Here is a 13,064-nt window from a genome sequence, read left to right on the forward strand (position 1 = left end):
GATCTCTGTGTCTAACTTAGCAGCAACATTTTTCCCAGGATGGTGAAGGCATGTCAGAGTTGGGCAGGGAATGCCGTCATCATCCTGGGGGAAAATATCACTGTCTGGTAGGAGAGTGGTGCGCTGTTTGTAGGATGCACACTTTTACAGCTTTTACTTTTCTGACTGTATTCTGGTGTTTTCATATCACAGATGAAGAAAGGCATTAAAACAGGAGCTCAAGAAATATTAGACTTGTGTAGGCTCATATTACACAGATAGTCTGTATGAAATCAAAACTATCAGTGGCTTCACAGGTGAGAAGCTGCACGCCGCACATCATCATTAGCACACCCACTTGCTCACTCTAGAGACTGAGCTGCTCTGTTCACACGAGGCTCACCCAGACTCAGGACTAGGGAGCTGGCAGGGTTATAGTGAATCAATGTGCTGATATATGATCATTTTGTGTCAGCTGTGACGACCTGACATCTTATCTTGGTTTCTTACAGCGAGCTCCTCTCACCTGTGTGGATGCCGGCTCGGAGCTGCAGCCTCTGGTTGGGCATGTGAGGTATGGTGACCTGTCTGACAGCTGCCACCAGATCCAGCGACATCTTGGCAATCTCGTCAGCGTGTCTGTCCCCGTTCCTCTCAGGCAGACCGCTCACCACCATGTACGCATCCCCGATTGTCTCCACCTGGTTAGATAGTTTGAGAACATTTTGCTCAAACAGAATTCAAGACTGTGACCAAACACCAGCAACTGAATCCTCCTTGGATCATACATGCAGTAATCAGGGAAGGACAATGAGCAACTGACAAAGATATGGAGAGACTGACACCAGTCATACACTCTTAGAAATAAGGGTTCCAAAAGGGTTCTTCCTGTAGGGCTGAGGTTCTACCCAGGGAAACACATTCGCTTCCCATTAAGCACCCTTTTCATCCAAAGAACCCTTTTTGGATGAAAAGAGTTGGATTGCTGCAGTCCTTGAGGAAGTCTTTCATCAAGGGTTTCTTGTACAATAATATAAAAGGGTTCTTGATAGAACCCCCTGGGTTCCAGGTAAAACCTTTGGAATATAAAGATGAAAAAAAACTTTGGAATATAAAAAGGTTCTTGGTAGAACCCCCTGGGTGGGTTCTGGATAATGCCCTTGAAATATAAAAAGATTCTCAGTAGAACACCCTGGATGGGTTCTTGTTGGCACCCTTAGAACGTGGAAAAGTTCTGAATAGAACCCCTAGAGAGAGTTTTTGGGTGGAACAGTTACACTGTAGAAGGGTTCTCTGTAGAACTTCTCATAAGGGGTTCTTGGTGAAATCTTTCACTGATGGTTCTAGTTAAACCTTTTATGTTGTTCCAGGTAGAACTATGTATAAAAGGAGTTAATGCATCAGCATCTTAGCCTATAGCTAAAACTTTGTTGACCAAAACATTGTGTTTGGTGACAAAAAACTAATCTAGCATGCCAGTATACAGTAGCTGGACAGCACAGAGACCTTTTTTATTCAATGACCTAATGAGGTTGTTTATGAGCAATATAGATTATAAACTGGAGAAGACGTTAAAAATGAAACGTTGCTGAGCTGTACGTTTGTAATATCACTGATTGAAGCCATGTAATGCAGAAATGTAAGACAATGTAACAGCAGCACAAACTCTATGCATTGTGTTACCATGGAAACCTCCGTTTGGTGATGCAGAGTCAGTTTTTCCCTGTTTGCTTTGATCATATTAACACTTTAAATTACACAGTATATCAACCACACACTAAAATAATGAAGAAACAACTACATACCACTTTGATTTAAAGTCTGTTTTCCACATACATGAATTTAACTGTTTAATGTGCAGTCATGTTAAAAATAAACGGCAGCATTAAGGTCACAGTCAGTCGGTCTGTAATTTTCTGACAGCATTCTTCTCTTGCCTTATTTGCAGCAACAGTGCTGCTTTTTGCCATAATATATTTTGTTTATGTTCCCCAGCTCTTAATTATAACAACATGATCATTTTGACTGAAGTGGGCAGCTCATGATCGATTCACTTTTCGTGGAAGAAGAGTCAAATGACGCAACAAACGCCACCTTTTATGTGAGCGTGCACAGAGACTGAAGAAAGCCTGGGCGAACAAAGTAAGTTGCTAACCACCTTTGTGATACCTGTTATCTCTGACTGGGATTTTAGGTTTTGTCGAGCCAGCTCATGCAAAGAAAGCCTGGCTGTGTTGAGCTTCCTTTGTAGTGCAGCCCTCTGATAAGCACATGCACACATCACCTATGCCTGTGCTCTCCATCTACTGGCACCGGTTTTATTGGCCATTGAGCTGGTTTTGGCCTGGTTTTGTCATGCAGACCCGACAGCCCTGGAAAATTGGTGGAGCCAAGTGTGGGTGGTTTACAACTTAGAGGCAATGCTTTCATGTGGTGTCGGATTAAAATGAGTTCCCAACTGGGAAAATTCACATGAACACCCCAGTCAAGCTGCAACTTGGAAAGTTGGTGAAAACTTTGGTTCACAACTTGCCAAGTTGTCGTCTGCTGACATCATACATGGCAGATGACATTTAATGTTTGGTTGATGAACTTTTTAATTCATATATTGCATATCAATTTCTGCTCATGTGTACTGTGTAATATGTTTTTTTGTGGTTTCAGGGCATGTACTGGTGCAGCAATAAGTTAAAAGCTCAGGCACAAACCAAAGTGAGAACAACTTCCCACCTGAGGAAATGGGACAATCAGAGGAACATAGGAATGCAGCCTAGGCTCTGCCTCTGAGAAGATGACTAAGTTGGAAAAACTCCCTGAGGCAATCATGTCAGACATTTTTATGTGTCAAAAAGGAAAAGCACAGCTGTAATTAAAATCCATTTATACCAGCACAGGCAAGTTTGCTTCATGCTGGCTCGATGACATGGCTAACCAGGTCTTCAACTGACAAGAGCGATCAATAATGGCTGGGAAATCCCAAGCAGTAAATTATCTATTTGTCCCAGTAAGTTGGTCTAATACAATTCATTTATTTTTGGAAATGTTCAGTACTAATGAGTCCATTCCCATCCATTAGTAATGGTTTAATGGATGAGAATGAACAAACTGACAAAAAAAAAAATTAATGCTGGCTGTGCTGGTTGAAGTGTCTCGGTCGGCCACGCCAGTGAGCCAACATGAAGCAGGATCTGACTCTGTGAGAATAAATGGATATTAATTCCACCTGTGCTTTTCCTGCTTCAACAGATAAAAATATCTGACGTGATTGCCTCAGGGACATTTTTCCCATATAGTTGTCTTCTCAGGCAGAGCTTATATTGCAGGCTGCAGAAAAGATTAAACGCATTTAACAGAATGTCCTGTGTTGTTAATATATGCTGCATATAACAATAAAAGTAATTCTTCTCTGTGGCACAGGGGTGTGATTTCAGTGCTGCAGGTGGACAAACAGGGAGGCTCAGCTGCTGCTGATCAGACTCATTATCAGCACAAGAAACAGCCTCCGTCTCCGCTGCAGGTTCTACAGCAGCTTAGGAAAGGCAAAGACACCGAAGAGGATGTTGACAGAAGGTGACCAAGCAAGAGGCTGGGAGAGAGTAAATGTCTGACTGGCTTTTAGTCGTTGGTGAGAGCGAGAAATAAAAGGCTGCAAGACAGATGTTGCTGCTGGATTAGCAGGTTAAGTCAGTCATTCCTAAAGATTTGATCAGGACCCACAGGTGGGTCACAGGAAATTTTATTTGGGTCCCCAGTTAGGCAAATTTGCTGATAAGAGAAAAAAGCAGCAGCCTGTTAATTCCATCTAAATGCACTTATTTTGCCTCATTTATTAAATAGGCTAAAATGTCCTGTGTTGTTTCCCCAATAAGAGGAAATAAATACAAAATGGTCTGTTTACTCAGCCTGAATGCATTTATTTGTCATTATAAATCTTAACATGTGTATATATTTTCAATAAAGCAACAACATAACAAAGGATGATGCAAAAATAGCAGTAAAAATGATTAGGAACATTTATTTATACACGAATCTTATCAGAATTTATTGATAAGCATTATTGTTACTTGGGTCATAATGGTTTGTCATTTCAAAAAAATGGGTCCCCAAGAAAAGTTTGGGAAACACTGTGTTAAGTAAGTCATGTAAATAAAACAAATTCAAATGTACATCTGCAAATATTTACCACTGCAGTGTAAGTGAACTGTCCCCTGAAACTTTAGGGTCCAAATCGGAAAAAACAAAACAAACTTAAAGTACAAAGGTGGAGTCAGGACATGATTAGCCTAGCTTAGCATAAAGACTGGTAGCAGAGGAAAACAACTAGCCTGGCTCCATCCAAAGTTCAGAAAAATAAGTATATTTTTCAAAAAGTTAAAGAAAAGTAGTGTGGACTATTAAAGTCAAATTGTGAGCCAAAGCAGCGTGTGATTTTTTGTTTTTACGTGTGTGTTTCATTTCATTGTTACCTTGTAGACGTCATAGGAATCGATGCGCGTATCAAAGCACATGTAGAGGTTGTTGAGCATCTCCACCACTTGCAGAGGAGTACAGGACGCAGAGATAGAGGTGAAGCCCACAATGTCAGAGAAAAAAATGGTCACCTGGAACAGAATTAGTTGTGTAAAATGATTGGTTGTAACTCTCTTAAATCACTCTTTAGCTCTTGCGTCCATTGCTGTTGTCTCTCTCCATTCCAGCTTAATATATTTACAAACAGCAACCGACAAATCCTGCATATGCTACCTTTAAAGACTGACATAAATGAGCTTGTTTGATGATTGTGGGGTTGACTCATTTGGAAATGAACTAGCTTTGTAAATCAGGAGTTAGCTGACTAATTTTTATACTCTTTCAGTGTAAAGGTTAGCGGTGAACAACCAGATCAACCTAATTGTTAATACATATTTGCGAAAGATCCACAAACAAGTGGCAGAGATTTAGCATATAATATTAGAGGAAGTATTAATAAAAAGTTAAATTTTAATTGACCTGAGCTTGATTTAAACTGGTATCTACAATGGATGTAGCAGTGCCAGGCCTTATGACCTGCTCATAAACATGGATGTGGGTTTTCACTTTGAGAAATTCAAAGGTTGTGTTCCAGTTCAGATTCAATACTGCTGACTTGACAAATTACCCATATGATGTTCGTCAATGTAAAAGACAACTTTACATGTCAATGAAGTTTGCATTTGTCGTAAAAGTGTTTAAGCATCAGACTGTGAAGATACGTAATTAGAAAGGCTACACACCATCTAGGGTTGCCACCCGCCCCTTACAAAACGGGATTGTCCCCTATTGAAAAAGAAAGTCCGAAAGTCCTCTGTCCCTTTCCAAATTAAAATGAGACGCAATGTGTCCTGTATTTTCATGCATACCCCACTCTAATGCAAGTTGGAACTTGCGAAAGAGAATTTTTTAATGTTGGTGAATACCTCCAACTCAAATCTCCAACAAAAAGAGGCTGTCCAAATACAGGTCTCCATGGAGTTATTTTGATGGACCAAATCATATGTAGCTGTTTATTAACTGATGTTTTAAATCTTGATATGACTGATGACACTGTGCTTCCCTTTTGTTGACTCTTTATCTCCCTTAAATTCACATTAAGAGTAACAAAGGACTGTGAAATTGATGCATAAAAAGGATGAATGAAGTGTCTGACACACAAAATCTCATAGAGGCGGACCCCCAGACACCCCCATTCGATTCATGTCCCCTAGTCATGGAGCTGCTGGCAAGGTGTCCCTTATATTGCCACACTGAGGCACAACAGTCAGGTAAGTAACAGCATGACTTTCTCCCTCCAAAAGCTAATGTTAGCTGCTACAGCTACAATGTCTGTGTGTTTTCATAGTCTCAAAAGCAACGGGTCTTACTCGTTCTTCCTGGAGATAAAACACTTCAGATAAGATCAGGTCTCACACAAGACAAGCCCACAACAAACATCGATATTCTTGATTTGTAGAATTATGTTTTTAATTGACAAGTCATATGTGTAATTCATGGCACAAACTGAATCAAAAAACTATTTGCATACCAGGAGGAGAGGTCAAAATAATTCATGAATCATCTTTAATTTTCATTTTAAATGATTAAATCAAACAGATTACATGGAGTCCCAGCCTCACTTGGTCTTTCCAGCCACAATAATCGGCATCTTTGATCATAAGGATTTTTAATGATGCAAGTTTTGTGTGTCTGTGTCTATTTAGTAAAGCTCAAAGTCCAGGATCACCTCTGATGCTAGCAGATGTTTCATCTGCTGCTCCTAACAAGCAGTGTCGGGAAGGTCTTTATCATCCTTCAAGGCTCAGTAAGTCATGATTTGCTTAGTTTGAAAAACGAGAAAGACTCTGTGGCTCTTACATTTTCCTTCCAGAATACTCCAGACCTCCGGGACATTACAAAAATGAGCCCACGGTCCCTTTCAGTAACGGCCCCCACCCTCCTCCCTGTGCAGAGTGCTTTCGGTACAGCTGCTTCAAACCTCTTCAATAACCCAGACGCAATTTTCACCCGTATAACTTGTTTTATCTCCTGATGAATATGGAACAGGGCAATTATAGGTAATTATGACGACAATAGCAACAAAGGCAGCAAACACACAAATTCATTCATTATGTTTGCAGATCTTGTAAAGGTAGCCTCCTCGCTGCAGCGGCCCATAACATTATAAGCTCTGAATTTGTTCAAATGAATGTTAAAAGTGAATAGGGAGGAACGTGGACAGGAAAGGTTATTGTCTTCTGTCTTCCACACAGTTGTCTGTTTCTACCTTTCAAACCTCAGACCTTTTTGTATTTGTATTGCATGTGTTGCAGTTGTTTTTATTGTGCTTTCTTGTAGGAGTTCTGGAGGTATCAGCCATATAGATGCCTGCTTTCTCTCCGATATAACGGGACTAGATGGCCATTAGTTTGTGGTGCTCAAACCACCAAAAAATACATTTAGAAAATTCAAAACCAGTATCTCCTTCCAAAAATGAGCAGTTTCATGTGGGAACTATTTTCTCTCTAGTAGAGGGAAGTAGATTCTAAAGTAGTTCCAGTAGATTCTACTGCACTACAAGGTCTGTGGATTATCTTGAGTAGCCGGGTCATGATTTTTGGAAAGAGCCACTGGTTTTGAATTTTTCAAAAGTATATTTCTGGTGCTTTGAGCACCACAAGTCAAGTGCCATCTAGCTCCCTTATACTGGAGAGAAGACGGACATCTCTACAGCCGATTTCTCCAAAACTCTGCAACTCACACCAAAACTATCTAGATTTATAAATAGCAGAGGAAAAATATGTACTTTTTATTACTGGATGAACTGTCCTTTTAATGCAAGAACAGTTACATCTTGGTTTTCATTTCCTTTTTCATGCCTAACATGGAAAGAGGGAAACGGGGGTTGGTAAGTTCTGACCAACAAGTCCCAGGTCAAGTCACAAGTTAAGACCAACAAGTTCAAAGTCAAGTCCAAGTCATGAATTTTGTGTTTCATGTTATGTTGGGAATTTTTCATGTTCAGTCATTAATCTTCAGAGACCTCTATTTTGAAATTTTGTGTTGAAATTATGGGTTTATTTCCACTTCCCTCTCTTTCTGCTCATCCCCTCTGCTATGTGTATTTATTGTACTGCTATAATGACGGTAAAGACTGTTAAGCTAACTGGCTAGCCTAGCTACTGTACAGATATATATATGCATTTGTTACTTTGTGTTTTATTTCACAAATTAGAGAATTACACACCACTATGCTATACCATTAGTACTACAACATTTTTGTATACCTGTTTCCAATAAGCACCCCACTCACTTTTGGAACCAGCCTCAAGTGGTCATTTGAGGAAATGCACTATATTAGCTTCATTTTTCAACCTCCAGAAGCTGCGCTAGGTGTCAACACATTGACCCCCCTAAAATGAATATTATATATATATTCCCCAAGTATATATGTTACCCAAGTAGTATTGACCAATCAGGTTTGAGTAGCTTTGGTTGCGTGGAGGTAACCAGTCCAAGTGGAGAGCAAGAGGTGGAATGCACTGGCTAAAATGTAATCTTGGAGCCCATCAACCAGTGTAGCTTTTTCAAGATCTATCTATATTTATATGCAGATATCTATCTATAGAGATTAGCTTCCAACTCCATCGTCACATCTCAAGTTCCTTATCAGAACAAACAGCCTGGATACCCAATGTCATGATATCCGCTGGCTACACTGGAAGCCCCAAAACATTAGCTGTTGCCCCATGATAGCGGACAGGTTCCAAGATTGGAATCCTACCACTCATCTATTGTATAACCTGTCCTTAGTGACCGTCTACTTGGGCTAAACCACAATGTGAAAAGCACAAAAGAACACACTCTTTTCAATTGCACCAACCTTCTCATAGCTCTCAGCTTCGACGTGTTTGTGCTGGCGGAGCTGCTTGGCGACTGACTTGGGCAGCATTTGGTGCAGCAGATCCTCAGCCAGCTGCCTCTGGAGCTTCAGGTCCTCGGTCTTCTCCTTCAAGCTCTGGGCATAGTTCTGTATCCACTCTGTCATCTGCTTAAAAGAGAACATCACCACCGGGTAGATGAGGCAGGCTATGGCCAGCAAGCAGACCCTCATGCTGAGCCCCGAAGACACAGATCGAGATGCCAACCTGAGAGCCGGCACCGCGCGATCGAACAAGCACTGCTGAGTGTTTGTTAGAGCTTGAACTCCAGTGTGAGACCCAGACAAAAGCTCTGGTCCTGCTCCAGAGATTTGCCAAGGACGTGTGTCAAAAATATAAGAATCCACGTGCTGGCTTGAGTTTAACTTGAGGTCTATGTTCTCTAACCAGCAGTCATTCAGTCGTTCTGTCATAACTCTGGCAAAGCCCAAGTGATTTAGCACATAAGTCCACTTGTGCTGGAAGTCAGTCTGAGTTGCCAAAAGGCGGAGGTCCATCAACTGGTAGTTGAGCTCTATAAATGTTACCAGAAGTCTTGCAGACAGTACATCCCTCCAGTTAAAATTCTGTTTGACTTTGACTAATATATCATCAACTGTACCCCAGATGTCCAGAAGTCTTCCGATGGCCATGGAATAAGCAGATGTACCATTTTTGCTTGTGCTGCTTGTATCCAGTGAAGCATTTAGAAATTCTTCAACAGTCCTCCTCAACTCCCAGCAAAATCCAGCCAACTCGACGCTGCAGGGGAGCCCATGGCTGTTGCTGTGACCCGCCATTTCGCTACAGAGATGACTGAACACAGGAAACACGACCTCTGAAAAACTTGCTTCTAGGGTCTCATTGCCAATGTCTTTGGCAAATAAACGTCTCATCTTTTGGAGCTTACTGACGAGTTGCAGGATTGCGATTGTCCTGCATGAAGTTAGCTCGTCGTAAGCGGCCTCTGTCGTGTGCAGCAAGTCAAAGTTGGAGCTGAGGTCGATGGATACTGAGCCGAGCAGGGCCAGGAAAGAGAGGAGGCAGGCTATCAGAATCCGACGAACAGTGCGACTACTGCCAGACTGGGAAAATATGGAACACCTGGAAAAGCAGGGATACAACACACTGAAGTTAAGTTTTTCACACTACAAAGCTGTATCTTTAACCCTGGGCTAAGAGTTGACCCTGAGATAATTTCGCCCCTATTCACATGTACATTGTTAACCCAGGGTTAACCTAAGCTCAGGACTATACGAGTCACACTCCAGTTCTAGTATTTCTTGTTTAAATGTTTGCTTATGCTTGACTACTAACAGCCTTAACCCAGTTTCACACTGGCACCTTCTATCCCATGTTTGGTTGATTTTCAGGGGATAATCCCACAAACTCGGGGCTAACCCTGTTCCGTAGCAGGGCCAGCAACCACCCATCCCACTCTGGAATGTGCCAGGACCGTGCCAGTACCAGTACCAGTGCCAGTTTTGCAAAACTTGCGCAAAACACAAAATGCCATAACTAGAGCCAGTGTTTGTCCATTCTGGGCTTCTGTACCAACATGGCGGTGCAACATGACAACCTCCATGGAAGAGGACCTGCTCCCTCCCATGTAAAGGGCTTCTTCTTATTTTCAGGTGATTATATGCCACTGAAAACATACCTATGAATTATATTCCATTTCTGACAATAAATTCCAGGAAATCTTACACACTGGACCTTTAATTAACAATAACAATAAAGTTATAAATTTCAAAATAACTTCCTGGTAGCAACCACTGCCATAGTAACCACCGCCTAGTAACCACCAACATAGCAAGCACAATATGGCGGAGGGAGGTGACTATCAAGAGCAAGTGATTTAAAACGCACCTAGTATTTTAAAGACAGATCTCTGGGCACATTTCAGATCTTATGAACTTGCTGGGAAGCACGAACTGAACAAGACACACATTGTGTGTTAAGTCTGTCACACAAAAATCAACCACCTTGAAAATACCACTGACTTGAGAAACCACGTTAGCTGTTTTCACTCTCAGAAGCTAACAGCTGGCACTACTGAGAAAACAGCAGAACCAGCTCAGCCAAGAACTGTGTCCAAAACACAAAGACATTCAGTTTACTGTCAGAAGAGGACTCAATAAATCTGACAATATTTACATTTGAGAAGATAAAATTAGAACATTTGGACACTTTATGATTAAAAGAAATTACCCCAAACCATTAATCAATTATCATAATAGTTAATTTAATGATAAATGATTAGTGATTAATTTAATAATGGATTAATAATTAATCGTTGCAGCTTTATTAGCAATTACCTGAGCAGAAGACAGCTGCTAGAAGCTGCAGCTAGACTGCAGAAATATTTTTGTTTTTGAGGATGGAACAAATTCACACAAATACAGGGAGGCTAGACCTATACAATTGATTTATTTTACAGTTTACTGTTTAGACTTTTATGATATGATTTCTGAAGCACTTTCTAAACAGTAAAAAAGGGAGTTCATATTTATCTGACTGCTTGTATTCATTGATGAAAAAGTAGCCATGTGCAATACTATAGAAAATACATCATGAAATCCAATCTAAATGAATCGTTGACAGGATGATCGTAATAGAATCGAATCATGAGATCAGTGAAGATGCACAGCCCTAATAAAATCTGGCCAACATTTTCACTAAAAACTGAATTTAAAACAAAGACGACAATGACAACACAGTTTTATACCTATGTTATGTGTTGGTATTGTTAGTTTTAGATTTTAAAGGCTTTTAACACATTTTTGATTGAAGTTGTGAATTCTTCTCTGGGACAGGAAGGTGTTTTTCGGCACAGTTTATACATTTTAAAAAATCATACATTACATATATTTCATATATGGGTCCATAAAGAATACATTTCCACAAAATAATAGAATTAGGGACTTGGTATCAATATTTTTTAAAGCTCTTTTGGTAGGACACAATTTGTCCCAGTTTTCAAGAATGAATGGATGGTTGATTAATCATATTAATAATTTATTTGCTGCTCTGAAAACTGATATAACATTTTTCACTACTTTACCTATATGTGACTAAGGTATAAGACAAAGCAATATAATAACTGATAATAAAAGTAATGAATGCAGCCCTAAATTATACATGTGATTAAAAAAAGCCTCTCATTCTATTCTCACTGGTTAAATCTTAAATACATTACATCTTGAAAAGGGTTGTGAAGTGGAACAAAGTGGAAAATCATGTCATAAACAAAGTAATTACTCAAATTTTAAAGAAACACCTTACATTTTCAGTTTCCACAGTCATTGAGACAGTTCCTTCTCCTGACATCAGAAAGTCATGCAGTGTTGACAGAAGGGTGTGATTCTGAGCAGGACTCCATCCTGACTTCATGATTATTGAAAGAATCAACGTTGATTCTAGTGAATGAAACTTTGTGGGAGAGTTCAGTTCAGTGTGTCTCACCTGCACAGCTGACAGTCACTGTCCGCATCCTGCTGCCCCCTCGGAGCGACCCTCCTCTTCTTGATGAACCTCCTTTTGAGAGAAGTCGAGGACAGGGTCCCTGATGTGAAACACTCTTTTTTCATCAAGTCCAGCGATGACATGAGACTCGAGCTGAAGTCAGTGTACTATCTCAAACAGTGTCCTAACAGAACAGACAAGAGGGAGGACCGCACTGGACAGATGTCCCGTTATTGGAAAGCGGCGGGAGTACCAAGTCAGGAGCAGCGGCTTCTCTGTTTCCGGTAGCGTACTTCAGAATAAAAGTTGACGGCTGAGTCGCCTCACCAAAGATTAGTTTTTCAACCAGTTTAAATCATTGTACACACATTTGAACCTCTCTAAAACCAACCGTTTTCTTTGTCTTTCTTTTTAAATCTATTATTTGGCCATAGGCATATTGCTGCATTAACTTGGCCAAGTTTTTTTTCTCAGAGAACAAAGTAATCTAGAGTTTCTAAACCAAGTCATTATGAGTAGGCTAACTAACGTTTTAGCTAGCTAGCAAATAATATGACGTTTTGTTAACTTTTAGCTAGCTTAGCTACCAAGTAATGTAAGTTATCTTGACTTTTTAGCTAGCTAGCAAACATTGTAACATTTTGATAACCTATTTAGCTAGCCAACAAACAATGTGATATTTTGCTAACTTTTTAGCTAGCAAACTGTGTAACATTTTGTTAACCTTTTTAGCTAACCAACAAACAATGCAATGTTTGGATAACTTTTTTAGCTAGATAGCAAACAATGTAACATTTTAACCTTTTTAGCTAGCTAGCAAACAATTTAACATTTTGTTAATCTTCTTCGCTAGCAAGCAAACACAACATTTTAGCCTTTTCACTTAGCATAGCTTGGTGATTTGAGTAACCAGCAAAATAGGCAATGTTAAAAGATGAGGCTACATTTGTAAAGCTTAAGTGTGCACTATACTTAAGAATGAAATGTAGTCTAAAAATTTCATGACAGTTGACAGTGTAGTATTATTACAGTATGATAGTTATATATGGTATTACACCAGAGGCAGTATAGCAAATTTATTTGTAATAGCCTGTAATATGTATCATTTTACTTTTAAAATGTATTCTTGAACAGGTAATTGAGTTGTTGTGATTCAATGTGTGTAAAAAAGTCCATGGTGATATCTTCCATCCATTGTGGGGTTAACTC

General features: G+C 40.0%; 1 protein-coding gene across 1 annotated transcript in view; it reads right to left on the reverse strand.

Moving 5' to 3' along the window:
* The window catches only part of LOC146325693 (uncharacterized), a 42,887-nt gene extending 30,687 nt beyond the window's left edge, over nt 1–12,200 (reverse strand). The window contains 4 exon segments of the mRNA XM_084719883.1: nt 506–680; nt 4,446–4,580; nt 8,354–9,494; nt 11,856–12,200. Coding sequence (XP_084576009.1) covers nt 506–680; nt 4,446–4,580; nt 8,354–9,494; nt 11,856–11,998 — 1,594 coding nt within the window. The 5' untranslated portion in view covers nt 11,999–12,200.
* Nucleotides 12,201–13,064: the final 864 nt, after the last annotated feature.

This window comes from Lutjanus erythropterus, chromosome 6 (genome assembly GCF_056507025.1).
Source record: "Lutjanus erythropterus isolate fLutEry1 chromosome 6, fLutEry1.hap2, whole genome shotgun sequence".
Lineage (NCBI taxonomy): Eukaryota > Metazoa > Chordata > Actinopteri > Lutjaniformes > Lutjanidae > Lutjanus > Lutjanus erythropterus.